Source organism: Amblyomma maculatum, chromosome 1, assembly GCF_055883805.1.
Source record: "Amblyomma maculatum isolate TAMU_Amacu chromosome 1, ASM5588380v1, whole genome shotgun sequence".
Lineage (NCBI taxonomy): Eukaryota > Metazoa > Arthropoda > Arachnida > Ixodida > Ixodidae > Amblyomma > Amblyomma maculatum.
Genome location: NC_139344.1, coordinates 319,064,482 through 319,091,085, shown reverse-complemented (window position 1 = coordinate 319,091,085; position 26,604 = coordinate 319,064,482). Strand labels below are relative to the sequence as shown.

General features: G+C 45.2%; 2 protein-coding genes and 1 non-coding gene across 3 annotated transcripts; 2 read left to right on the top strand and 1 right to left on the bottom strand.

The window, feature by feature from the left end:
* Positions 1-518: 518 nt before the first annotated feature.
* On the bottom strand, positions 519-9,866 carry LOC146207227 (vesicle transport protein SFT2A). Its single transcript, XM_084576383.1, has 5 exons — positions 9,347-9,866; positions 9,024-9,275; positions 8,802-8,837; positions 7,788-7,876; positions 519-825 (listed from the first exon to the last, which is right to left on the bottom strand). The coding sequence occupies exons 1-5, from the start codon at positions 9,416-9,418 to the stop codon at positions 786-788; spliced, it is 489 nt and encodes a 162-aa protein (XP_084432509.1). The 5' UTR covers positions 9,419-9,866; the 3' UTR covers positions 519-785.
* TRNAS-GGA (transfer RNA serine (anticodon GGA)) lies at positions 2,501-2,574 on the top strand. The gene has a single exon. It is a non-coding gene; the product is annotated as a tRNA-Ser (tRNA).
* Positions 9,867-10,432: 566 nt separating the features above from the next.
* LOC146207226 (phosphate carrier protein, mitochondrial-like) lies at positions 10,433-26,314 on the top strand. Its single transcript, XM_084576282.1, has 7 exons — positions 10,433-10,712; positions 11,144-11,262; positions 11,359-11,538; positions 12,658-12,839; positions 19,921-20,093; positions 20,804-20,914; positions 26,018-26,314. Exons 1-7 carry the CDS (start codon positions 10,568-10,570, stop codon positions 26,179-26,181), a joined length of 1,074 nt encoding a protein of 357 aa, XP_084432408.1. The 5' UTR covers positions 10,433-10,567; the 3' UTR covers positions 26,182-26,314.
* The last annotated feature ends 290 nt before the right edge of the window (positions 26,315-26,604 follow it).

Here is a 26,604-nt window from a genome sequence, read left to right as displayed (position 1 = left end):
CTCTCCGGCTTAAGCACTCCGAAGGTGCCCAGCTTTTTTGCCTGCCATGCTGAAACGACTGTGACGTGGGCTATGGCAGCTTCAATGGCAGTTGCGGTGTGTCCAAACACTACAACTGCCGTTGAAGTTGCCATAGCCTTCAGTCACTGTGAAAGTTTGTCTTCCGGGAAATTGATGGAGTTTTTAGACAAGTTTCGAAATTAACAAAATTTTCTCATTGTTAATCTTATCTATAAGCTCGTTGCACCTTGGTGGGCTGAACAATGTTTTTTTTTTCTTGGCCACACTAACCTGATCTGCGTCTGAAATACTTTAACAGTACGGGGTGTGCCCTTCCCCGAGACTCACCTGCATTCTGTTTATCTCTTCCAGCATTCATCTAAACAAAGTTCGTCTCAACAAGAGTCTACTCTATTCAGATGACTTATAATAAAGAAAAAAAAAATTTTGATCAGTGTGAGAGCACAGATTGGTGAGCTTCGCTGACTGATAGAAGCTACTAAAGAGAACAACACTGCTTCCTTTGACTCATTCAACAACTCCTTTAATTAGTGCAAAATGACAGGGCACACACACAAAACACAGATTAGTTTATTCCCTGATCATACAACACTTGTGTTGTTCCTGGCTGAAATACAACAGTCCTGTATCAAAAATAAGTATCTTGAAAAATTAATGACTGTGTGGTATAATGTGCACGAACAACAACTTCACATCACACAGATAAAATTACAACCCCAGGAAATGTGACGACTTGAGGGAAAGGCACCACTACACATGTCAGCTCAGCTTATGCACGACTGGAAGCACTTCGTGACGGCATCCCTGGAAAGAATAATCGACGATAGCTGAATAAGAGGAGACAACATGGTTGGCCACTGCACCATACTGCAATGCGGAAACAATTCCAAGTATGCTGAGTGTTTGAGTGTAATAGGGAACCCAAGCTGTTTCAGTGCACGACGCCAGCGCCGAGTCTACCCTAGTGGCGAGCCGTTGAGACTATTGGGGAGAAGCATAGGGGGCGCTGACAGCCAGACGCGCCCTTCAGTCCTAGCGGGGACTATGAAGGGAGCAACACTGCGCGCGCGCACTCTCAGTGAATGCCTTTGTGTGAAAAGATAAAAAAAGATTTGATTCAGTAGGCTTTCATTCAAGAATGCCAGTCTTCTTGCCTGTTATGAAGGAGAGAGAGAGGGAGGGAGAAAATAGAATAGAAAGGCAGGGAGTTTAATCAGACTATGCCCAGCAGGTTACCCTACACGTGGGGAGGGGAACAAAGGGAGAAAAAGGAAAGAAAGAGCGCCAAGGAAATGAATCTGTTGATGATGAAGAATGAGATGAGAGGTGAACAGGCTAACAGTTCATTCAAAATGTGGAAGCTGCCCATTAAATTGAAAATGAACTCTTGCTTGCCGGAAAGCATTTCTCGTGGTTTTAGAACTGACCCACTGATTTTACTGAATCGCTGCATAATATAGCATGAATGCTTTTCCAAGTCGAGGGCAGAGAGGTGGAAACATTGGCTATTGCCCTACTGGTGCATGAGTTTACTTCGTAATAATTTACACGAAGGCCATCACATCTTCATTTTGAAGTGAGCCTAAGTTTCAGTTTTGCAAGGGCATCTTCCGACTCTAAAGAAAAGACCTCGCTTTTCATAAGATGATCATGCCTGCATTAAATAAAGGAATATTAGCTAACGTTGACTTTTAGTGTGGTCTTAAAAGCGCTATTGACTTCCCAAACTTTCCTCTGCAAATGCTAACCTTGCTAGCATCTCTGCCCAATACTCCGGAAGCAGATATAAAGAAACATTAACATTGTTTCGCATGTGCTTTTGCCTTAGTTATTTATGCGTGCACTGGCTTGGCGCTATCGGCACTGAACGCTGCATTTGCACAGCCAGTTGTGCGCCAGTAAAGCCCTTATTCTCACAAAATTCAAGTCGAAACATGACGTGAGAGCCAAAATACATGCCTACCTTTTTCAGAGCTAGCTTCTAATCTAGCCTAGTCTTCCAGAATCTAAATGATCCCCTGCTTCATGAACAATGCGTTGGATGATATTTCAATGGCTGGAGAACGCGCATTTCTTACCTTCTATGGAGATACCATGGCCATAGAAAAATGTTTTTTGCAAGCAATTAACTTTCATCCCTAAGAAAACACGATTATTTATACAAGGATGCCATATAAAAACAAATAAAGCATGCACTTCAGTACAGAACGTTGACGAAATGCGCCACTGAGTTCATCAATCCGTAGTGCTTATAGAGCATTCAGTATTCCAGCATATGATCAAACATTTAGGGGAATCCCCCAAGGTGGAGTAGAATTGTAATAAGGGAGTAATTACTCATTGCATCCACCCAAGCGCAGCCATACAGCTACAAAGGAAAGCTATACAGCTTTCTCAGAAACTTCGTAGAAACCAACACCATTCCCACTTCGAGTTATAGATCAATTCGCTCTCGCCCTACCATCTGATCTGCTGACAGTCCTGGTTAGCTCAGTCGGTAGAGCGACTGCCCCGGAAAGGCGGTGGTGCCGGGTTCGATTCCCGGATCAGGACGAATTTTTCTTTAACTACGAAGTTTCTGAGAAAGCTGTATAGCTTTCCTTTGTAGCCGTATGGCTGCGCTTGGGTGGATGCAATGAGTAATTATTCCCTTATTACAATTCCAGCATATACCAAAAATTAGATTTTCGATAAAGGCGAAAAGCAAGGCGCCTTGTGCTGTACGACCTCAACGCATGTTAAAAAGCCTCAGGTGGCCGAAATTTCCAGAGCCCTCCACTACGGTGTCTCTCATAGCCTGAATCGCTTTGAGACGTTAAACCCCATAAACCAAACCAACCAACTAATAATTAGAGAACAATCAAGTTATGCCATTAAAGGTATGACACGATAGTGTTACACGCACACAGATGGCGTTTTACAATTCAATTTTTTTTTTAATTTGTCTACCTTTAGAACTTTGTTTATATATATATATATATATATATTATTTTATACACCAATACTTAGCACCAGCAAACATTGGCCTTCCATTCTGAGCAGTTTGACACCTTTGAAAGCATTTTTCATTTTCTCCACTATTTGAATGAATTAATTGATCAGTTATACATTTCTATAATTGCATGACATTTTCTTATTAGCATCATGAAGCACTCACTGGCTTTTCATTCTACATATTTTACACATTATAGCTCCCATTTTTTCAAATTTAATTTTTTTATTTCTTTATTCCACAAGTTAAGTTCATTGATTTCATAAACTCGCCATCACCTGTCACTAGAACAACAAATTACAATGATAGTCCTTTTTGCGCAGCCCCCGATTATTTCCAATATGGGGAGCGGACTACTGCCACTACTATGCCGGAGGCTTCCCGGCCAAACGAGCTGTATAAACTATTGTTTAAGATGACAAAGTAATACAAAGCAAATGGCATATGCAATGTAATCGCTGGCTTCCAAAGCACACATCGCATCCAGTCATGTATCCTAGTTGTCCAAAGTCTGCTTCAGAGAGCACACGTTGTCAACGAACGTTTCAACCTAATTCAAGTCTGATTTACGGAAAAGAAAAGTCAAGGAAGCAGATTTTTCTGAAGCCGCGCCGCTGACAGTACACTGCGACACACTGCAGATGCAGCACGAGAGCTCTGCTCATTCCGAAGGGAGCGAGAATGCGGCAATGAAAGGAGAATGAGCGGCTGGCGCAGCCCCCATATTTCCAGTTTCTGCCATAGATGGCAGTCCCCGTCAGAACCATCATGATAACGTCAGTTATGTATAGGCTGGCAATACAGGCAATGAAAATAAAAATGCAGGCATGGATAGAAAGTAATAATGTACTGGTAGTGGCATGTGCCTAGATGATAGCATTTTTGTAAGAACGCAATGCATAGAAATAGCCAGGACGGAAAACAGACCACTATATTTAGCCTTTCTGGACATAAGCGGTGCATACGACAGCGTAAATAGGGAACCTCTGTGGAGCATACCCATCTGAAGGCATTGGTAAAGAAGTAATTGAATTGCAAAGGACATATACAGAAATAATAAAGTTGAGATTGCATGGGAGGGGTAAGGAAGTATGTCTACTGTCGAGGTATGCAAAGGACTAAGGCAAGAATGTCCGCTATCAGCGCTGTTGTTCATAATTTATATGAAGAATATGAAAAAATGCCTGCAAGGATGCAACCGTGGTTTTAATCTCGTATAAGCCAGATGGAAAGAATGTAGAACAAATGCTTCCAGGGTTAATGTGCGCAGACGACACTGACCTATTAGTCAATAGCCAGGAAGGTTTACAAGCATTGGTTAATATATGTGAATATGAGGGAAATGCAGTTGGCTTTATTTACAGCGCAATTAAGTCAGGTATGACGGCATTCAACGATTTCAGTGATAAAGAGCTTACAATACAAGGGAGTGAGATACCAAGACTGGCAGAATATAAATATCTCGAGGTATGGATAAACGAAGGACAGGTATACATGTAAAAAAATGACAGACCACCAGGGCGATAGGATGAAGGGATGCTGCGACAATGAAGCATAGAGCATTATGGGAGTACAACAGATATGATCACTTGAAGGTATTTGGAAAGGAATAATGGCATCAGGCCTTACCTTCGAGAACGCGGTTTTGTTCCTCAGGGCAGAAGTCCGGTTGCAGTTAGAAATAAATCAGAGATCTGTGGGACGGCTAGCACTTGGAGCCCACGGTAAAACTACAAATGAATTAGTACAGGAAGACATGGGCTGGGCTTCTTTTGAGGCACGAGAGGCTCAGAGCAAAATATTGTACGAAGAATACCTCAGGAAAAATGGACGACAATGGGTGGGCAGGAAAAGTATTTAAATACTTATACCAAAAGGCTATTGACTCACAGTGGCGGAAAAGGACCAAAAAACTAATCAGCAAGTGTGCAGGAAGGCAGGACGGAGAAATGAACATTAAACGACGCGTACAGAACACAGAGGCTAAACTGAATAATTCAATGGAAAAGAAGTTCACCCTAGACATATATAGAAAATAGAAAACTCGGATTAAGAAGGAAAACTATGACAACACAAGAGGCAGCAGCCTTCTCTTTGAAGCTAGATCAGGATGTCTTAGAACCCGAAGCTACAGAAAGAAGTTTAATCAAGATGTGTGTTATGTGTGGTAGATGTCCAGAAACAATTGACCATCTTATACTAGAGTGTGGCAGTATCCATACAGATGATATTGATGCCTACATAGTCACCGTAGCCGAGGCCCTGGGTTTTAAAGGTAACAAAGGAAGAATGAACGAATCGGCGGTAGAGGTTAGCAAGGGACGCTTGGAAGATAGGTGGATAAATAGCAGGGTGGGGACATATGCAAGCTAAATCGAAATTAAAGAAGGGTATCTAAAGTAATGTTGTTAATGTCGAAGGGTTATCTAAATTAAAAAAAAAATTAAAAAATAAAGGTTGAGCATGGTGATGACCATCACCATTCCATTTCAAAGGGGATGCTCTTAACATCCATCCAGCAGCACCGCCATGCCGTGGTTTGGGAGCCTATACAAGTCTGATACAGACTTTACTCTGCTAGACTTCATTGATGCAGAAAACAAGTGTGGCATCATGCGCATTAACATCTTACAGTCTGGGACGAAGCAAGTGCATTTAGCTACATGCCCATTTTAATATGAAAGCATTTCGTGGCTCATGAGTGGTGTGGACAGAACCTGTAGATAAAGTGTGTTCGCACGAACTGTCAATAGAGAAAAAAAAACAATGCCGCCACTGTGTTTTAAACCCACGCCAGAATGAACGGATCAGCCTCCCTGGCCCAAGCACAGGAGAACTATGTTATCGCCGCAGCCGGTCATGCCTTGTGTAAAATTGCAACACACTCTTGCACTGTGCAGGAAATGTCATTCATCAAGCTCCCACTGTAACACTCTCGCGCTGTGCAGTGAACACCGTCGCCTTCATGAAGTTCCTTCTGCACCGGTCCTTCACTTAACCTAGGTAAACACATACATCATTTGGCCAAGTGTAGTTGAGGCTCGCTAGCGTCTGGGCAAATGCTTTCGCATTATTGCACCTAAGTAAACTTAAGTGCACCCTTGTAAATTTGTTAGTGTGGTGGCACTCCTTTCTTTAATACCTTTCTTTTCTTCTACACCTATAGATGTCGATGGCATAACCCCTAGTTTCGTGGCGTCCCATGAGTCACGAATTCTGAGATTGAGGCAGGGCTTCACGAAGGTAAGATTTACTAGTTTGCTTCACTTGCCCGAGTTCTAGTGTGTGTCCCAATCTTAGGGGTTACATATGAACATTACGACCAGCCCCACAGCAATAGGCCATATCACAGTTCCGAGCCCTCCCTTTCACAAAGACAGAACATGGCAGCGTGTTGTGCAGAGTTGTAAAGGGCTCTCTTTTTGGAATAGTCGTCGAAGAAAACAATGGTGGGCCTTACTCATACTTTGCCCATTTATTCTGTAACTATTTGAACACTTCACTGCAAATTCAATTCACTTTGAGTAATTTTGAACATGCACTATTTGATTAGTTCAGTGAATTGAACAGAAGGACACTGAATTTGCTATTGAAACATTTTGAATATTACACCCCTACTAAACATCTTAGTTGTCCATCAGTTTTCTTTCCTCAGTCTTCTTCATAAAAAAATTAAAAAAGATTGCTCTGTGCTTCAAGGGCTTAAAGCAATGCCCATCCCACATTTCTCAGCACGGTCCAAGTTGCAATTTTGTCGTGAGAATCTAATGCTAAGCTTCAGACCGTTATATGGTTTATTTCTTGCCACGCTGATACTTGTGACGTGGGCACAAAATGATGTTCCCAAAAGTAAGGCCTGGCATCATTGCCACTTTCCGTATACCTCTTACTACTTCCTGCCTCTTGTATCCCCACAATGATGTGCGTGTCAAGACTGCACCAACACAAGTGGCACATTCTTATGAGCACATAGCTTTCCAGTCCCAATAGCTTATGCCACAGGTTATGAACATTCTTACTGATCAGTATGCGATTGCAGGAGTTATTTAGTTATGGCATTCTATTGCACTGCTGCCACCACCATAGATCCTAAAGACACGTCTTGGACCTGTCCTAAACCTAGTATGCACAGTATTTTAGGTTAAAGAATGCGCGAAGTTCGCATCTCAGATGGAACTGTGAGGCAGCAACACGCTGTTCTCCTGAACCTAACAGAGAGGACCAGACCAGCTTTGGAATGTAGAGAGCCACTGGGCATCATAAGATTTCTCAGCAGTTTCCAAGTGTGCCTAATCCACTCTGCTGACATATAATTCGTTACCACTACAAACGGTCGAGCAGCCTGATGAGCATGAGCAGCCCCATGCATTATTATTTGGCATCCCATTCCTCTGTGGCCGTAGCAATTTTGAATGTGTGCAGCTCTAGTGCATAGCTACTTACTGAGACATCTTACCTTTTTACCCAAAGGAGGAAAGCAATGCATACCCCCTGAAGAGTTCCTTCTCAGTCACTCATGCAGCAAACCCCAACCCCCCAACTTCCCTCGTCAGCACCACAAAAATTTTGCAAAATGCATGTGCAAGCATTTTTTTTATAACAGTCTTCAGATGCTACCAACAAGCGAGTTGCTCTGAGCCATTTGAAGTGCCTGCAACCACAATACACAATTGCATAGAGCATATTATCTGCTTCTGTCCACATTGGCTTCATGAAAGAAACATAACGGCTGAACATGCTGGGTCCAGCAGGCGGGCGGTTGAGCGCTACTTACCGGGCAAATGGGATGTAAGACAGCGAGTACCATGTCATTGCCAAAAACTGGATGATACAGAAAATGATGGTCAGCAACGCATTCTTCCACTGAAAAAAATCAATATTGCAATAGTTACACAATGCTACCGATGTCCTTTATGTGCAACCAAATCATTTTAAACATGTCCACAACAGGACATATTTATCACTCCTACTAAAGAAAAGTAAAGCACAGGGCTTTGTTTTGATTACAAACTGCTACATTGGCCAGCGTGATGTCCAACTTAGCTTATGAAGCTATTTTAAACAAAAGTAGAAGCGTGTTTTCTTTGAGACGTGCCTCTTACTAACAAATATTATTCATTGCTACTGATAAGTGATGCAAATTATTTTGTACTGCAAAGACATTTATAGACTGAGAGCAATTCGTTTTGACCACTTACTCCAATAGATGCTTGCACATATAGCCACTAGAGCACTCATGCACTTGGCCAGATGTCTGAACTTACGAGACAGAAAGGCAACTCTGGTGCCTACAGCTAGAGCATTAAACTGCATCTTCGGAGCACGGCCAAATGTGAGTGGAGCCTGTACAGGTGCTGAATTACATGACAATCACATTATAAGCACAATATAAAAACTTGTCAATTAGCTCTGCTCCTATTGGTACATATGTCGTAAGTTAGAAATGACCAATAGGAGTGGGGTTCTTTGACAAGTTTGTGACAGGTTAGTGATGTGATCGTTCTGTAACACAGCATGACTGCGGGTTAAAGCATGCCACACACAAAGTAATGATGGCGGCCCTTGCAGTCCCTGCACTTGAATAATGCAGCACAGCCAACACCGTATTACAGAACAGCCTAAAATTAAACACATTGTTTAATTTTAGGCTGTTCGGTTATTTTACATTTGTGTACAGGGGCGGTTCCATGGCCAACTCTCAGTAGGGGCGGGGCAGTCCTATGTTGTTTCCTTGAGGAGATGCAATGAGCAAAATGCGTGTAGGAAATGCAAGGTGAAAGTGCCTCACCCAAAATGCAGCCAGTAGCGTCAGTACCAAGAATCCCTGAAAAATGAGCACACGGTAAGATGTCACAACCATGCCTGACAACACAGTTGTCTGCCTGCCGAAACGCTTGCTTTTGTTGTACCCAATAAGACTGCACACATTTAGTTAAACCGCACATCGTTGTCAAGTTTCTCTGCGATACAGACAAATGCCATCAGATAAATCTACACGGGGTGTACCTACCAGCATGACGCAGGTGGCGATGGCTCGCGTCGGCGCGAACATCTTCTTAATTTGATTGGCAGGCCCCATGAGGAACAGCGTGCTGCACAAGGCTGTTATGTTACCCAGGGTGTAGAAGGCGCCGAACATCTTGAGGCCGCCCGGGAACGCCATAGCCACGGCACCCATCAGTGAAAAGACGAAGCCCAGCACGAAGCAGATGGCAAATCCCTTCACTCGTGTCGACCAGCTCAGGGTCGAGGTGTCCACAATCTGAAAACAGCCCGAAGCGCTGCTCGCGTTGACCGTTCCCGCACATTGTCACGCATATGTCGACGGATTACCTGGGTAACGATGCCTTGCTCTTCATCGCCGCGGTCTTCGCCGCCGCTCAGCGCTCTCTTCAGCTTGTCCATCGTTCGTTCGTTTCGATTTCGAGCGACCCTTTTAGCCCAGTAGCATTGTCTTGCAGAAAAGAGAAAGGAAAGCGCTACACACCGAAGGCAACAGCTCAAAACAAGTAAACAACCCCCATACAACTCGCTCCGAAGCTAAAGCTAAAGCCGCCCATCCACATCATCTACATCCACCTGCTGATGGTGATAATGGTGATGGTGGCCCATGGTCCACCCTTTATATCGGGTCGCCGGTTTAACTTCAAAAAGCTAAAGGCGTGGCCAAAAGGTAAAGTAAAGAAAACACAAAAAAGTCACTGCAACTGCGGCCGCGTCACAAAGATGTTGCTCCCGGCTGCTCGCCACCCAGAACTCCAATCGTCTCTACTCGCTAGACATCGCTATAGTGTTCTAGAATTCTAGAGCACTATAACATCGCTAGACATGTTGCTAGATGGTGTGATGGTACGGCATAGAGCCGATAGAGCTATTCTGTCGGCATATGGTATATGGTATGGTATTCTGTCGGCGCAAACTCTGTGCAGTGTGAGCAGGCCTACAGCAGGGCCAGCGTGGTGCCAGCGTGCAAGCCATGTGCAAGCAGTGCAAAGCAAGTGGTGCAGTTGCCGTGCAATGAGAGGGGTTGGTAGTAATTAGAACAGTGAGGTAATGATCTGCCAGACTACGATATCCTTACATTCATGCTACAATACTGCGTCGATTTTATTTCACAGTACGGGTTTTTATTTTTTTTAGCCAGCAAGCTCTTGAACCAAAGTTCTTGAAGCTTATCTAAACAGAGAACAGAAAATTGTTTCACCTCATGAGCAGTTTAAATATGTAAATTTAGTAAATAGTAAGTTTTGTACAAAATTTCTTGTACGAATGATGGGGAAAAAAAAAGATGAATGATTTCGCGGCTCAACGTACGTCTTGGCTAACGTTTGTTTTAGTAACGCATGTAGTAACGTTGTTCTTGGCGGCCATTTGGCAGTGAAAAACGGGAAACGGCTGGCAACGCGAAAAACTACATCACGTGTCCTCTTGGCCGGTCGTCAGCCATTTTCGCAGAAGTTCGGCATAAGGTCGGGCTTAAGCACCCGGTCCAAGTGCCCTCCTGTGTTTTTCTGGCTTTGGTCTGCGAGGAATTGGACTTTATTACACTCCAAGATGAACAACTTTAGCCAACTTTTAGAAACCGCCAAGCGGAGCCCGTTTGCGAGGCCATTCTCAGCAAAGTGCGACTCGTCTGTCGACTCGATGCCGGTGCCAACCACTGTGGTTCCAAGGACCTTCAGCGCTTGCGCCGCGGACGGTGAGCCAGACTCACCCTCTTTCTTAAGATTTGGCTCAAATTTTTGCTGGTTTGTTCAACTACATAGCCTAGGATGTTTAGCTTTGCGTATTGAGCAGATACCTAAGCAAGCTGCCGGTTGACCTTGTACTAAAATTATAGAGGGCAGGTAGCCGACGGGGGGCGACCCTTTGAATGACAAATAAGCTTTCACTCCGGTAGAATTCGGTTATGCAAGTTCGTCAGTTCAGGGCGTGGTAAATAAGAGGGCCTCTGCCTTGCTTTTTTACAGTGAAGTTCGTTGTCAGGTTGTACTACTTATTCCTGTGCCTTTGCGTCCTTTCTCGAAGGAAAGTTTGAAAGTGACATAATTCGATTGTCCATGTAGTTTGTAGTTGAAGCAGAATGGTTGTTGTGCAGTTTTACATCTTATCGATTCTCTTGCTGTCCAGAGCCCGTCGTGTTCGGGTCAATGAAGTACTACGCCCTGTGCGGGTTCGGAGGAATTCTCAGTTGCGGCATTACCCACACTGCCATCGTCCCTCTGGATCTTGTGAAATGCAGAATACAGGTAAGGCGCGTGCGCTCATTCTTCTGGCGTTTCTTCGTGCTTTTTTTTCTCGAGCCTGGTCTCTGAAGTTTGTCTGTTTTCCTCTTTGCTTTGCAGACCAATCCAGGGAAATACAAGGGCATATTTCAAGGATTCAGTGTAACCATTAAAGAGGAAGGCACGAGAGGTCTTGGCCGCGGCTGGGCGCCAACGGCCATTGGCTACTCATTGCAAGGGCTTGGCAAGTTTGGATTCTATGAAGTCTTCAAGATACTGTACAGTGGCATTCTAGGAGAGGTAATAACCAGTTCCTTTTGCTGGGCAGCAGTCAGCTCGCAAGTTTAACTCCTGGGCACCTTGTTTCCAACAGTCTATTCTGTGGAAGTTATTAGCAATAGTGGTTCCCACTTTGTTTGTATGGGTGGGAAATAATTTCAGATCTTAAGTGAGTCTTCTACACACAAACATGGAATGTCTGCCGATGAGCAGTCTTGTCAGATATGGCAGAACTGCACGTTGTGTTCAAAGTGTCCAATTGAATGCACTGAACTGTCCTGCATGACTGTCCAATAATACTGCAGAAATCTTGTATAGTTCATCACCTGCAAGCTTCTACTATAGTTTCCAATTTTGTGCTTGTTGACTGTAGCTGGAACATTTATTGTCATCAATGCTCAGCCGTGATTGAGTAATTACTGCATGGACAGGGTCTTGCTTTGGCTCATGTCCTTACTTTCTTCAAATGGTTCTTGCAGAATGCAGTGGGTTTCTATAGCAGTTTTTTCAAGTCCAGAAAGAAATCTTGGTGCCAATTCTTTCATCTAAATAGTCATATCTGTTGAACAGAAAAATGGAAATATAACTTTGCAAAATAACACTGAACTAAACAGTGCGTCCTTCCATTTGTATAGCTGTTAGAACACTGATACACAGTGCAGACTGCTTGCCAGATCTAGAAGATTGGACCCTGCCGGGGTGGCGCAGTAGTTACGGCGCTCGACTACTGTTCCCAAGGGTGCGGGATTGAATCCCGGCCTCGGCGGCCGCTTTTTGATGGAGGCGAAAAGCAAGGCGCCCGTGTGCTGTGCGATGTCAGTGCACGTTAAAGAACCCCAGGTGGTCGAAATTTCCGGAGTCCTCCACTACGGCGTCTTTCATAGCCCGAGTTGCTTTGGGACGTTAAACCCCACAAACCAAACTAAACCAAACCTAAAAGATTGGCATGCCACACCCAATTAGTGGGCACTGTTTAAACTCCTTTAACTTCTGGTTAGTACTTTATGTGCATAGTGCCCTCTATGTACCGGAATTTTTGAAGTTCTGGGAACGGGTATGAAGGCTCTTGTATTTGTTCAAAGTCTCTTCAGAGCACTATCAGGCCTTGCTTAATGCTCGCACCATACGTTCTTTCACTAGGAACTGTCCTATCTGTGGCGAACATCCGTCTACTTGGCGGCCAGTGCCTCAGCAGAGTTTTTTGCTGACATTGCCCTTTGCCCCATGGAAGCCGTTAAAGTCCGCATCCAGACCATGGCTGGCTGCCCCCCATACCTCTCCAAGGTTGCACCGATGATTTACAAAGACGAAGGGCTGCGTGGGTAAGTGTCATCCCTCTTCAAGTGCAGAGTTACTGAATTCTTGAGCTGGGTTGGTGTGCTTGCTTTGCTGTTACAGGGGAGGAACTGTGCACTTCTGCCTGTTTGTAACAAAATACAGTAAACCTCGTTAATTTGACCCTCATTAATTCACCTAATTCGAACTAAGAGCACGGTCCCAGCCAGTGCCCATGCAACCCTCCTGCCACAATGGAAGCTGTTATTTGAGTCAAATGACATTCAATGCATTGTAGGCCATTTATTTTCTTTCAGTGCTACATAGTAACATATGTTGTTGTTGATGATGGCTGTACCCTTTGTAGCGGGTAGGCTGCAGATTCTACTGCACGACCAAGTCATGCAAATGATGGCAATTACTATCAGTGAGAAAAATCGGTACAGTTAAGGCACATCAGTGTGAATAAAAGGCGTTTGAAATCGTTGTGTAGCATTTTAAACCTGATTAAAACTTTCCTGTGTGATATAATGAGCATCAAATATTTCCCGCCATGGTGCTGTGCTTTAGCCATTAAAATCCAAGCAAGTACAAAGTCTTCCATAAATCCAATAAATGTAACAAACATAATGGCTGGCACGGCGGAGCGTGGGTACACAGAATTGACATATAATAGTTTAAAGGGACACTAAAGACTCCAAAATATGCTATCAAAATCTAATAAACGGCATTTCATGACATTGTTGTCTCATATCCTGCAGAAAAAAATCAAATTACTGCGGAGATATTGTGATAAGTTGAGGTTTCTTTTGTTCCCGCCGGTCGAATTCAAACTGTTTTTTCCTGCTACGTAGTTGGGCAGAATGACGCACGCTATGATGCAAGAGGAGACTCCGTAATTGCTGGCGAGCCGGCACAGCCCGCGGCGGCGACCGGTTAGCATCCCTCAGGGGCCAACATGGCAACAGTGTACTTGTAATCGTCAATCGGCTCACAATACGTGACGGCCACAGCCAAAATAAGTAAAACAGTGAAGTGAGTAATTTACCGAGCGATGGGCCCATAAAGGAAGAAAAAGAAACATAGAGCGTTTGTAATGCATAATACTTTACGTGTTTCTCAAGCTTTTGTGCTCCTTGCACTGCGTATAAACAAACCAAGCCCTCGGTCATCGCAACGCTTCCCGAAATGTTTACATACAAATAAGTTTTGAAGCTTCGTTGCACTTTTTTCTGTCAAGGTTTGGGCTACAGCTTCGTGTTCAGCGAAAATTGCGTCCACGATAGCAGAGCATGACCGAAGAGCCGGCGCCCCTAAATTTGCCAGCGCTGTAAAATTCCACATGTTAAAATGGTTCCAGTGCACAATATAGTGCGTATAGGCATCCAGAACATTAGTTGCAAGTCTTAGAGCAGGCAGCATGCTCCGATGGTCAAGAAGTTGTCATTTTTAGATCGGCAGCAATGGCCTATACACCTCGAAACATGAAGTTTCATTATAAATGCAGCCGTGACTTAATGTGCAGAAATATTTCCCGGCTCCCTATGTCTCGGCGTGGCCGAGTGGTTAGTGCGGAACGTTACGGAGCAAGCAGTAGTCAGTTCGAATCCCGGTGGTGGTGTCACTTTTTTTTTTAACCTTTTTAATGTATTTGTGGTGCTTCATTATTTTTTAGTTTTTACTTTTTATCCAAGGCCCTTTTTTCGCTGGTCGACCCGCGCTATAGGCAAGGATGCAATAGCGGAACAATGACATTTGGAATAAGATCGACGCTCTCCTTGGTATGAGCGGCAAGTATGCCTCTTTTGTTTACGATGCCTGCAAATAGCACGTTAAAGCTCTTGTTGCCGCAGTATGTGGGTCAGATGTGCCATGATTTAGTGAACAATTGAATGATAATGTGTTTTTCCTTCGGCACTTCGCATATGTATGCTTTTCGTGGTGTACATAGCTGCAGTCGAGCGGTCAGGTCAGGGTTAACGGGAGCTCGCAGTCGAAGCAGTGATGGTGGCAATATGTTGGCTCAGAAGTGTGAACGAAGGAGCGTGTCGGCAGCAGCGGATTTCACTCGTTCGCGCCTCCGAATGCTCAAATGTGAGCGAGCAAGGCGCATCTGCTGCTCCAAGTTCTTATTTCAGGCACTGCAGGTCCAAAATGAAACTGTCCGAGCACGCACGAAGTGCCTGAGCCAGAACATTACCGAAACTGTGGCGCCTCCATGTATATTTTTGTATTTGCCTTGCAATGTTTACGTTGGCTTTACGTCGTCTTTTACGTATGATAAAAGCATGTTATTATATTAGAGACAAAACCTACTACAGCATTCAAACTAGCAACTTAATTCGCGTTTGTCAGCCTCCGGGATTCCTAGAGCATCACATTATTTGTAGTTGCGAGTCTCGACCGTCTCGGCTGTGGCGGCGATACCTGTTTCTGTTCTTCCTCTTTACTACCTTATAACTGCTCTGTTTTCAATAAGAGTGGATTTTTTGTAATCAGGAATTGGCATTCTATCGATGCAAGCCCACTTTTTCTCTTTAATGTCCCTTTAAGCACTGAGTTACAGCTTGAAGTACTTCCGAGATAAACACAAGTTGAGAAGTGGCGAGCAAGAAAAAACAAAACCCAGAAGAACCAACACTCGCAGGCATGGCAGGGCTGCTGTTGTGACAGAGAGTAATGACTCCACAACACCTGCGATGCGAAATTTCACACCTGAATTAACATTTCTTTTACAAAACTTAAAAAACTTTGGTAGTGTGCATGTTGTTTTTGCTTGTTTCTCCTGTATACCTGGTGTCTTGAGTACATATTCCACTTGAGATGAAATGAGTGTTCCAAACTCGTCCGCATTTGAATGTCATTCAAACCTTATGACATTAAAGGTCCACAGAAATGGGTCACCAAGAAGGGTAAGCAACGCCATAACACTGATATTGAACCGCCCATCATTTTCCCGCAAACATTTTCGATCTAGCTTCTGCAACACCAGAGATATCTGCAATTAAAAATGACCCTTCCAAGTTTCCCTCTCAACTCGTACGCCGAAGGGAGTCATAAAAAAATAAACAATACAAGCAAGTTCAAAGCTCCTCCCAGAAATACGTCACTTCGACGAACTTCTGGCTGCTGCACGCTCGCTCGCTGGCGTACTCGGGTCAACCCGTCCTCGCTCGCACACTGAGGAGTTTGCCAGCTCACGCAGCGTAACTGCGGTTACGCGAAACCGTGGTTAGCCCACATGGCGGACCAAACCATGGTTACACCACGAACCGCGATTATCGCAAAACGAGCTTGGCGACCTCGGTTTGCGTTGTTAGCCGAGGTTATGGCGGCGTCTGTTGACGGAGGCTACTCGTCGGTGCCAGAGTGCGTGAAACGTACAAGCAGGTCTGCTTCACAAAGTTATTCATTTGCCCACTGTATCACGTTCAAAGATCAATGTATAGAATATGCGGTGTCTACTGTGCCGCCCGACCTCTTCGATTACGGCCGACAGCGCAGCGACTGCGCACTAAAGCCTTGTCCTGCCTGTGTCGTTTGAACGATTTGTTGCTGAGCAGAACGTCAACAAATGCGCCGCCTTAGCTGTAATGAAAGTACAAGAGTTTGCAACACTTGCAGCACGGGATGCCGCGAGCAGGCTGAGGTACGTTACACTTTACTGCGGGGGTGGGGCACGCGACCGCGGCGAACGACGGTGCCGTGCGTGACAGTCCCTAGTCGTCGCTAGGCCTAAATTGTTTCGCTTCGAAGCCGCGGCGGTCGGCGCTTTGGTACTGATCAACGCTGTCGTAAATCGTTTACTTATGAAACTGCCTTATTGTGAATCCTATCCTGCCATAGTAAAATAATCATACAATGAACTCTGACCACGCATTAATCGCAGAGCTAGTACGAGCAGATTGGATGAGCCGAAATGTACCAGCGGCGGCTGGCTTGAGCAGAAACTTGCTTGTATCACGGCTATCGCTCTTACAAGCAATTTGCGGCTGGTCAGCGATCCTCACGAGGGCTTCATACTTGATATTCGGTTCAGTATTCCAGACGCCAACAAATTTTAGCACGCTTTATTTCGTACATCGGCGCTAAGGATCCGCTGTGTTGTTCGCGTACGGTTTTCGGGAGGAGGGGCCACAGCGGCGGTGTTTACGGCGGTCGAGGAGGTGCTGCCATCGTGCGGTGCTTGACCGCCTGAGGAGCTCGCGCAGCGCACGAGCAGACGACTTTTACAGCTACCGGAAGTGTGTCCGTGATGTCATGGCTGCAGTGGCCGCAGCGAATGGCAGCTTCTAACAAGCCTTGCCAGTCAACTCACCCGTGACATCACGGTTTAAGAAAATAGTTCCATGTGACAACGCCAAGCGACATCCTCTGTTTGTGAATTTCAAAAAACGCTTTTAAAAAGTAATAAATCGCTGGCTTTGTTCCAAGGCGTTATACTTTGGGTTAATGCTCAAAAGGATTCGTTCTACACACTGAACACGTTTATCAGTGGCTTCTTGGTGACCGTTTCTGTGGACCTTTAAATGTATTCATGTAGCAGCCAAATAATGACATTTGATGCAATGCATTTGCAATTCATAAAAATTGCAACCACAGAGTGAAAAACTTGTAGAAACATTAATGCTATTTTACATAGGTCAAACACAAAAAAAGTTAAAATAGGTAATGCCAAATCAACAGGTCCCGTTGCACAAGATGACTGTGCAGTTGACAAATGATCCCTTCCAAAGGACGTTGACAACCCCCAGATAGGAACTGTGATCCTTAGAACACGCAGGATATTTGTAGATCAGCATGCCAGCCATGAACAGATTTGGAGAAGCGAAACTTGCTGATGGATACCTGTTGGCGTTTAGGGTCTGTTTTAACACTTCCCTGTCTGTGCCTATTCCCATCAATAGCCTGCTATCGATGGTTTCACGATTCAAATTTTTCCGCTTTCAAAGCGTTCCTTGCCAAGTGGCATCATCCAGTGGGAAATAGAGGAACCCTTCTTTCAGTTTTGATTTTGATTTAATTTTTCTGCCGTGCCGCGCCCGTCCAGATGGTCTCCGGAGTCAGGTGATCAACGCTCCTTGTTTGGGCGTTTCTGCGGAAGTTGACGCATCAGAAAGCTCGTTTTTGGATGCGAACAGCAGCAGTGGTGACTTGGAAGACGAATTGAGCTCTTCAGACTTTAGCACTGACAGCGAAATTGCGTCACAACCGACCTGGAACGTCGACAGCCCTGCTCCGTAAAGTGTCACCCATTATCGATGGTTGAATTTTCCCACTTTCAAAGCACTTCTTGATGAGTGGCGCGACTTGGTGGGAAATAAAAGAACCCTTCTTTCAGTTTTGCTTTTGATTTAATTTTTCCGCCGTGCCGCGCCCGTCCAGATAGTCTCCGGAGTTAGGTGATCGGCGCTCCTGTTTGCATCATGGCGTTGACATCGCGCGCTCCTGCTTTCACGCAGTTCTGCGGAAGTTGACGCATTGGAGAGCTCGTTTTTGGATGCGAACAGCAGCAGTGATGACTCGGAAGACGAATTCAGTTCTTCAGACTTTAGCACTGACAGTGAAACTATGTCAAACCGACCCGGAACGTGGACATCCATGCCTCGATAAGTTTCGCATTGCGCTCCCCCCAAAATTTCCGCTTTTGCTGCGCGCTGATCGGAAGAGATCACTGTTCTGAAGGTCACAACTGTTATCTGCGAGGTGACAACTTGTTTTGGGTAGTATTACTTGCTGCTGGTAGCACAGGGAGTCGTGTTTTCCTCTAGAGGACGGCCAGGGGTCGACTTCAGCATAGTAGACCTCGACTACTGTTTTCTTTCCTAACTCAGCATATATTGTACACAGAAAGCTAGAATTTGCTGCAATGTTGCATTGGTCCTTGTTGTAAAAAACTTATATTTTGGAATTTTTTTTTTCTGTTCATGAAACTGATACGTTTGTGTTTTTTTTCTTTAGCCACATTTTTGTGCTGCTAGTTCTTTTTCATCACAAAATAAATATATGGATTGTCACTAATACAATTGCGAAGAGGAATTCCTCCTCTACAATTTGATACTAAACACCCCTATACCAAGCAAGTTTTCTTGAAAGAAAAAAAAAATAATAATGACACCACCCCTTTTTCCGTGGACAGGAAAGTGTTAAGCAGTTTCACTGACCATGTTAAAATCTGACAAATCGAACTTGTTTTTTGTGTCACTGCTCCAACCACAGTCCAGAAACTTTTCCTTTGATGTATTACACTCGTCGGAGGAAACGCCATTCTTACGATGGGGCAGCGTGAGATACTAACGCTATGATGCAAAAAAAACGCACGTCACCTGACCCAGCTGTGAAGAGGATTTTAAATCCCTCCTTGTGATGGAAAAAGAAAACGGAAAACTAAAGTGGGAGTGTTTCTCCACTACTCACTCGGTGGCTCTAGCTATTCAGGAGCACTTCAGAAGTGGGGAAATTCGAATTATTGAGCTGTTGATGGCAGTAGCTGTGGGCAGGAAAATGTTGATTCTAACATGGGTAGGCTCGCATCGGCTAATTCGAACGGGAGGTTGTGTTGAAATTTGGCTTGCGCATCTAGTATATTTTTACTCTAATAAACCACCCTGAACCTGAAATGCATGGAACAATGATGCTTGTGCACTTTATGTGCACTAGTATGCATACGTCAATGATAGAAAGTTCCTTATTTTTCAAATATCTACAAATGTCAGTCTATGATGTTAGAGTTGCGGCAGTGCTTACTACAGCAGTGAGTTTCTTTCCGTAGGCAAAAGGCAGGACCGTCCGCATTGGGTGTGCCATGCCTGTGTGTTTCCCAGCATAATTTGTTATATTCAGACCAGTTGTGGTGGAGCCGGCTATGGCGCAGGGGCACATAAAAGAAAACTGCACGAAATGTTTTAATTTTCAAGTTTCTAGCTGGCGGATAGAGGTGAAAGCAATGAGCAGTGGTCGTGAAGTTTGACCAATAACCACTTTACCAATGAATTCACTTGGCTAGCATTGCACTTCTGGATGAGTACGTTTTCGGCTCATAGTCCTTGTGATTGCTATTTGTTAGCTACAGTCTGCATGTGAACAGGAATTTTTTAGTCTCCTTTATGTAGTAACGAAATCTTGCAGGTTTTACAAGGGTATCAGCCCATTGTGGATGCGTCAAATCCCCTACACAATGATGAAGTTTGCCTGCTTTGAGCGCACCGTGGAGCTCCTTTACAAGCACGTTGTGCCCAAGCCACGTGACCAGTGCTCAAAGCCAGAGCAGCTGGTTGTCACCTTCATCGCTGGATACATTGGTATGAAGCCACATTGCTTGAGAAACCAGATCTGTAGGAAGCTGTTGTTGCGGGGGCAACTGCTTTGGTAGTCAAGCCTGGTGCCATGTAATTGAAGCATTGGCTTTATGGAGAACTGTACTTACTAGATCCATGGGCATAAGCTTTCTTGTGGTCTTGTGTTTGGCGTATCAGGGGGAAATTATTTTAAAATGGGCCAACTTGTATAGATGAACACCTTTCGTCATGGCACTCTGGCCAAACCTGTTTTTGTGGCATAAAACATCATGAAAAATAGATATTCAGCAAAAAGTACTCAAGCATATTCTACCAAACACCAAAGGAACTGGTTCGTAAGCACATTATAAATTCTAATCTCACACTCCAGTTCATATTGGATAGCTTGGCTGTATGGAGAAAAGCAGAATTTTCTTTCAATGTTGGTGCTTTGGGAAAGTGCAGATCTAAAGTAACAGACTGAATACATAGGCTGTTTCTGTTGAAGTGCATCGCCGGGCTGTAGTGAAGTTACTCAACATTCTCGTGTGCATTCAGGATTTCTGCGAACCCTGTAGCGTTTCACCTGGTCTTCTTTGCTTAATTTCTGAATTTTGATGCAAAAAGACCCTAACCAGGAATGTAAGTGAGATCAGTTTTTTTTTAAGCGCCAGTGTGATGTGTGACTAGCTAATGGTTATTGATGCTTCAATTTTTTTTTTCCTGTCGTGCAGCCGGTGTGTTCTGTGCCATTGTGTCCCACCCTGCGGACACTGTGGTGTCGAAGCTGAACCAGGAGAAGGGCAGTACTGCCATTGAGGCTGCCAAGAAGCTTGGCATGGCTGGTGAGTTTGGCCTTGATTTGCCTAAAGCCGCATTCACACTGGCGACCTTGGCGACTGGCCAGTGTGAACGTGGCTTAACTGTGCTTTGCTGTAGGCTTGGCTTGAGGCTTCACATCGATTGGTAGCTCAATATGACTGCACAAAGTATGAACTAAGAATAAAAGCAGCAGAAGTGCCAGTTAGAACTGACAAATCTGTAAAGACAAGGGCAATTTTTTATTCCTGCTCATCTGCAAGGTGCCTTTTTTCTCTTTGCTTTTTGACATAACCATGGCTATTGAGTGTTGACCTGCTTGTAGCTGCTTTGTAGTCTGAACATCTCAGCTTCCTTATTGCGTGGCTTGACTGCTCAGCACATCAGAATGAGTAATTGAGGAAGGAACTTGTTGGGAAACTTGGTAGAGAATTCTTGTATGGTACCTGCATTTAGCTTCCATCTTAGAATAGAAGGCAGTCTTTAGTGCAGTGCAGCTGCATAGTTTCAATTTCGCTTAGTTTTAATCCATGCCATCGCTTGAACACATTTGTGAATACAGTCAAACCCACTTATAACAATATTGAAGTGCCATAGAATCGGCATTGTTTTAACTGATAATTGCTATAACCGGGTTAGGCTGAAAAAACAGAAAACATTATGAACTACACATTTAATGAGGACGAGCTTACACTTTATTTCGTAGCGGGAAGAAACTAGTAATTCGTAAGCATTGTCTGTTTCACGGCAATCTGGCGAACATCTTTCTGCAGGGCATCCAAGTGCTGAATGTAGTGCAGTGGAATATTCTTAGCAAAAGTCCCGCAGGGAGTCGATAATTCTCAAAACCATCTGGCGAGACTCGATCTGTACAGGTTCCGGTTCATCATTGCCGTCACTACTGTCACTGTCATCCGCGTCAGTGACTGCAGCAACAATAGCCTCGTCTGTCAGCTCTTCATCTGTCGCGACTATCGTCTGCATGTAAAAATTCCTACTCGTTTCTAATTCCTAATTTGTTCACTGTGGCCCAAAGTTCGGTCATCGCTGTGTTGGCGGGAGGTATGAGTGTTTAGACTTCTCCATTGAAATCCGGCCACTAATCGGCAGGTTCGCTGCGCAGGCGTTCAAGAACTGGTAAAGCGGCGCCTGTTCTGCGTCTTTGTAGGCCCCGTGTCGAACCCTTTTCTGGCTGTCGTCCATTCATGGGCAGCACTGACATCGCTTTGTTCTCAATCTTGAGCACATTGCGGATGATTGTCGATACTATCTGTTGTGTCAGGCCGTACTTGCACACAGAGTTGCACACTTTTACGCCGTCCTTGTGCTCACCATACAATGCTCCGCTTAACTTCTAGCGGTATTGCCGTTCGCTTCCTCCTCAGCACCTGTTGTGTTGTGCTTCCTGAAGGAGGTTCCTCCATTGCTGTTCGCGGAAAATCCAGGGCCAGCGAGATCGTGGCAACAATGATTGCATACTAGGAGAACCATGCTAAAAAGACACGGGCACGAACGCTGCTGCACGCCTTCCACAAAACGTGCAACTGCGATGTGGGGGCCTGGACAAAGCAAACAGGGGAGGATAGTGCAGCGCAGCGCGGTTAGCGCACCCTCAGAATGGACGGCTCCACCGTGCAGAGGCAGAGAGAACGCGAGTCCAGCACTCAAAGCTCTCCCTCAGAGCAGCTGTGCCTAACAGCGCTTTACGCCTTCCCTCCTCCTCCCCATAAGGAAGCAGTCCGTCCTCTCCCGCGTCTCCGCAGGATGCAAGCTCCCTCGGCGATTGGCTTGAAGCTCTCTGTTCCAATCTTTTTTTTTTTATTGCTGCTTCATCGTTGTTGGCGTCTCTGCGTACGCGCGCACTTTTGTGGTCGCCATATTTTTGCGTTTTTGTTGACTTCCAGTGACCATATTTGATTGTTATAATCGATAATATAATATGGCACCATTGTAATAAGCGGTTTATTTTACCATAGAAAACGTGGAAAGTCTGGCGATGAAGCGCCAGACTTTATACAGTCCATCATTATACAGTCAAATCTCATTACAACGAACATCAAATTAACGATTTTTTCAGAATTATGAAAATTTTGAAAATCCCCTTCCAAAAAAAGCCTATGGTTTCAATGTAAAAAAAAAAAATTCAGTACTACGAATTTCAAAATACCGAATAATTCAGAATAACAAATGCAATTTTATCGCTGTCGCATAAGTTAAGCACCACATTACTATGAATTTACATCCACCGCAAAAAAAAAAAGTTAGATAAATTCAGCGAATCGGGAAGAATCTGAGTCACACTGCCAGGCGGTTTATATTTTAAAGTTCGCTATTATCATCAAATGTCGGCGTGAGAGTAGAATCGTGGGTACCATGGATGGCATGGATGGGTTGCCAGTCGGCGTCGTCAGGCCTAGTTTCTGTGAAGGGTGTGCTGTGTTATTGTTTGCCTTAAATGCAATAAATGAAATGCAATCAGCAGCAATAAAGGCCAAAAGGCTTTTCCCTTTGTAAAAACAGTGACATTAATGTGAGTGAGCAGATCATTCTAGGAATCTGTTTCAACAGACTGATATGCAAGTTACTGATGAGCCAGGGCAAATTTCTGGTCCCAGCTGTGTTGATGCCTGGTATTTAGGAGCTAGAGCCGCCCCTTCAGGTGCAACATACCCATCTTGTTTTTTGAACGTTACTGTGGGAAGCAAAAGAAAAAGTGTCATAGGCCATTTTGTATTGTACAGTTGAATCCCGCTATAACGAAATTCACGGTGCACGAAAAAAAATTCGTTCTCGCGGAACTTCGTTATCGCAAAAATTTGACGTGAAACGCAGAAAGAATTGCCCAAGCAGCAGCAAAGGCGTTTAATGCCAAAAATCTGTAAGCTTGGTTTGCTTACGCTTCACAGCGAGCAACGCCGTCACGCGATTTTCGCACTCGGTCAGCAAACCCATTGCAACATCGTCGTCTCGGACAGCAACGAAATTCCTGATGACATCAAAAGCGTCCATCACCTGTACGGCGGTTGCCGCAGCCGGCGCTTCCTGTACGTCGTCGTCTTCTTCATCGGAAGAGTCCTTATCATTCCGGGCAGCTTTTATGATCTGCTCATCACTCACATCTTCGTGAACAACAACACAAGCGTCAGCGCCGATGTATTCGTCGAGCTCGAGATTAGGCGGCACGGTTCCTATTTCTCCCAGCGTTTTCCAGGCGGCCGCGATCCCCGGAGCCGGTGACGCCTCTTCGTCGTCGTCTGTAACGCCTGGTGTTAGGCCAGCAGAGTGTACGGGTCGACCTTCGGCAAATCCGGCGTGCCTGAAACAGTTCACAATTACTGAGCGCCCCAGTGTGCTCCAGGCAGCAGACATAATCTGCAGTGCCACGTACAAGTCCACCTTCGTGTCTCGGCCGGTTTCAGTGTTGAAAAGCAGCCGCTGAATTAACCTCCCGCGGCAAGCGCGCTTCAGGCTAAGAATCACGCCCTGATCGAGAGGCTGTAAGACAGACGTGCAATTGGGAGGGAAAAACCTCAGCTCCGTGTTAGTGAGCTTGACTTCGTCGGAGTGATGCGCTGAACAATTGTCCAAAAGCAAGCAAACTTTACGGCCCTGCCGCTTCATGTCGCGGTCGAATGCCATCATCCACTCGGTGAAAATAGCGCGGGTCATCCATGACTTGTTGTTCGCCTTGTACTGCACAGGTAGGCTACGAGTTCTCTTAAAACAGCGCGGCTTGGCACTTTTGCCTATGACTAACGGCGGACGCTTGTCCGAGCCATCCATGTTTGTGCAAAGCAGCACTGTGATGCGTTTTTTGCTGTGTTTGCCGCCGTGACAGCGCTGCTCCTTGAAGTCGAGCGTCCTAGCCGGCAACATCTCGTAGAATAGCCCGGTCTCGTCGGCGTTGTAAATGTCTGCAGGCGCGAAGTTGCTTAAAATTCCGGCCATGTTACTCGCCTTCCAAGCAGCTGCTCCGTCCACGTCTGCTGACATTGACTCGCCGCACAACACTTTTCCAACGATGTTATGGCGGGCCTTGAAACGGTTTAGCCAGCCAATGCTGGCTTTAAAATCATCAATGCCAAGTAGGCATGCATAGTTCAAGGCTTTCTGCTGGACGATGCTTCCGGACAGGGGGACGTTGCTGGCTCGTGCTTCCACAAACCACGCATGCACTGCTTTGTCCAACTCTTCATGGAGGGGCCGCGTCACCTTTTTGTGCTTCGAGGATGTGCCTGAAGCAAGTGCCATTCTCACGCTGTCCTTATTGCCTAGAATCGTTGACAGCGAACTTGCAGGAATTCCGAAGTCTTCAGCAATTGCCGCTTTCTTCCTTCCGCTTTCTGCTTGGGCGATTATTTGAGCTTTTTGCTCAAGGGAAAGAGTTTTGCGTTTTTTCACTTGCGTTGCCATCGTGTCCTGCGGATGAAAACTCGTCGTTGTCGAAGAGAAAGGCAGCGAGTGAACAACGCGACCACGACACAAAGCCAAAATGGCGGAACTGCAATCACGTGATTTCATGCTTAATGTGGCTTTGGATTTGACTTGGACTTCTCGCCAATAAAACTAGTTTCGGTTTCGATTTTGAACGCGAAAATTTCGTTGAAGCGGAAACGCTCTGCAAAAATGGTTCGTTGTGCAGAGAAATTTAGGCCATTAATTCTTATAGGATACTCGCGGGGAATAAAAAATTATTCGTTGTCGCGGAAATTTCGTTGTGGCGGTATTCGTTGTGGCGGGATTCAACTGTATATTGTATTAGGTAGTGCATTGTGAAAGGGCAGCTTCAACCCCTGAATGCCAGGCACCAAAACAAACAGGACCAATAATTTCCTCGCCTAGCGGATAACTTGCACAATTTGTCTGCCATGGTGGTTCAGCTGCTGATCCATAGGGTGTGGGTCAAATCCCATAGTGGCGGCTGTATTTTGATAGAGGTTAAATGCAAAAGGGCCCATATACTGTGCTACTTTGGCGCGTGTTGAACCCAGGCTTTTCTAAAATAATCTGGGGCCCTCCACTACAGAGTCCTTTGTAGGCCATTTGTCACGTTTGGACATTGAACATTGAAGTTCACAACGAACTTGGAAGTCTTGTCCGTGTGACTTAATTATGCACTCTTCCTGCAGGTCTGTGGAAGGGTCTGACGCCGCGTATCATCATGATTGGTACGCTGACAGCGCTGCAGTGGTTCATCTACGATGGTGTAAAGGTGTGGCTGCGCCTGCCGCGGCCCCCTCCCCCAGAGATGCCCCAGTCACTCAAGGATAAGCTGGCCAAGGCCCAGAACTGATCCCCTTCGGCCAGGGTTGCCAAGTAGCCGTCTTTGCTGTTCCCAGCTGCTGCTTGTAGTTTGTTGGCTGCCCTTGTACAAATCACATTTGCCCTCCAGCACAACAGTGAAAGAACACTGGATGGCTCCCATGCTCCTGGCTCTTTGTGTGCTTACTTTGACCCTCTGTCTTCGTTCATTTGCTGTCGGGCAGAAATTTCTTTCCATATTGGCCACTTTCCTATTGCATTCGAAGTGTTTTATGGGCTGCAACGACTAAAGAATTCATCGTATGAGGCTACAATTCAGAAGCTCAGGCACAGTCTTTCTGTAGACTGTCACACAGCTACTGTGTACAGAAGAGTAAGAAGAGTAAATCATATTATTCTCGAGTGTCCGTTCTACATGTAGTGCTTGCACTTGCAGTCTTTGCTTGCAGGTGAA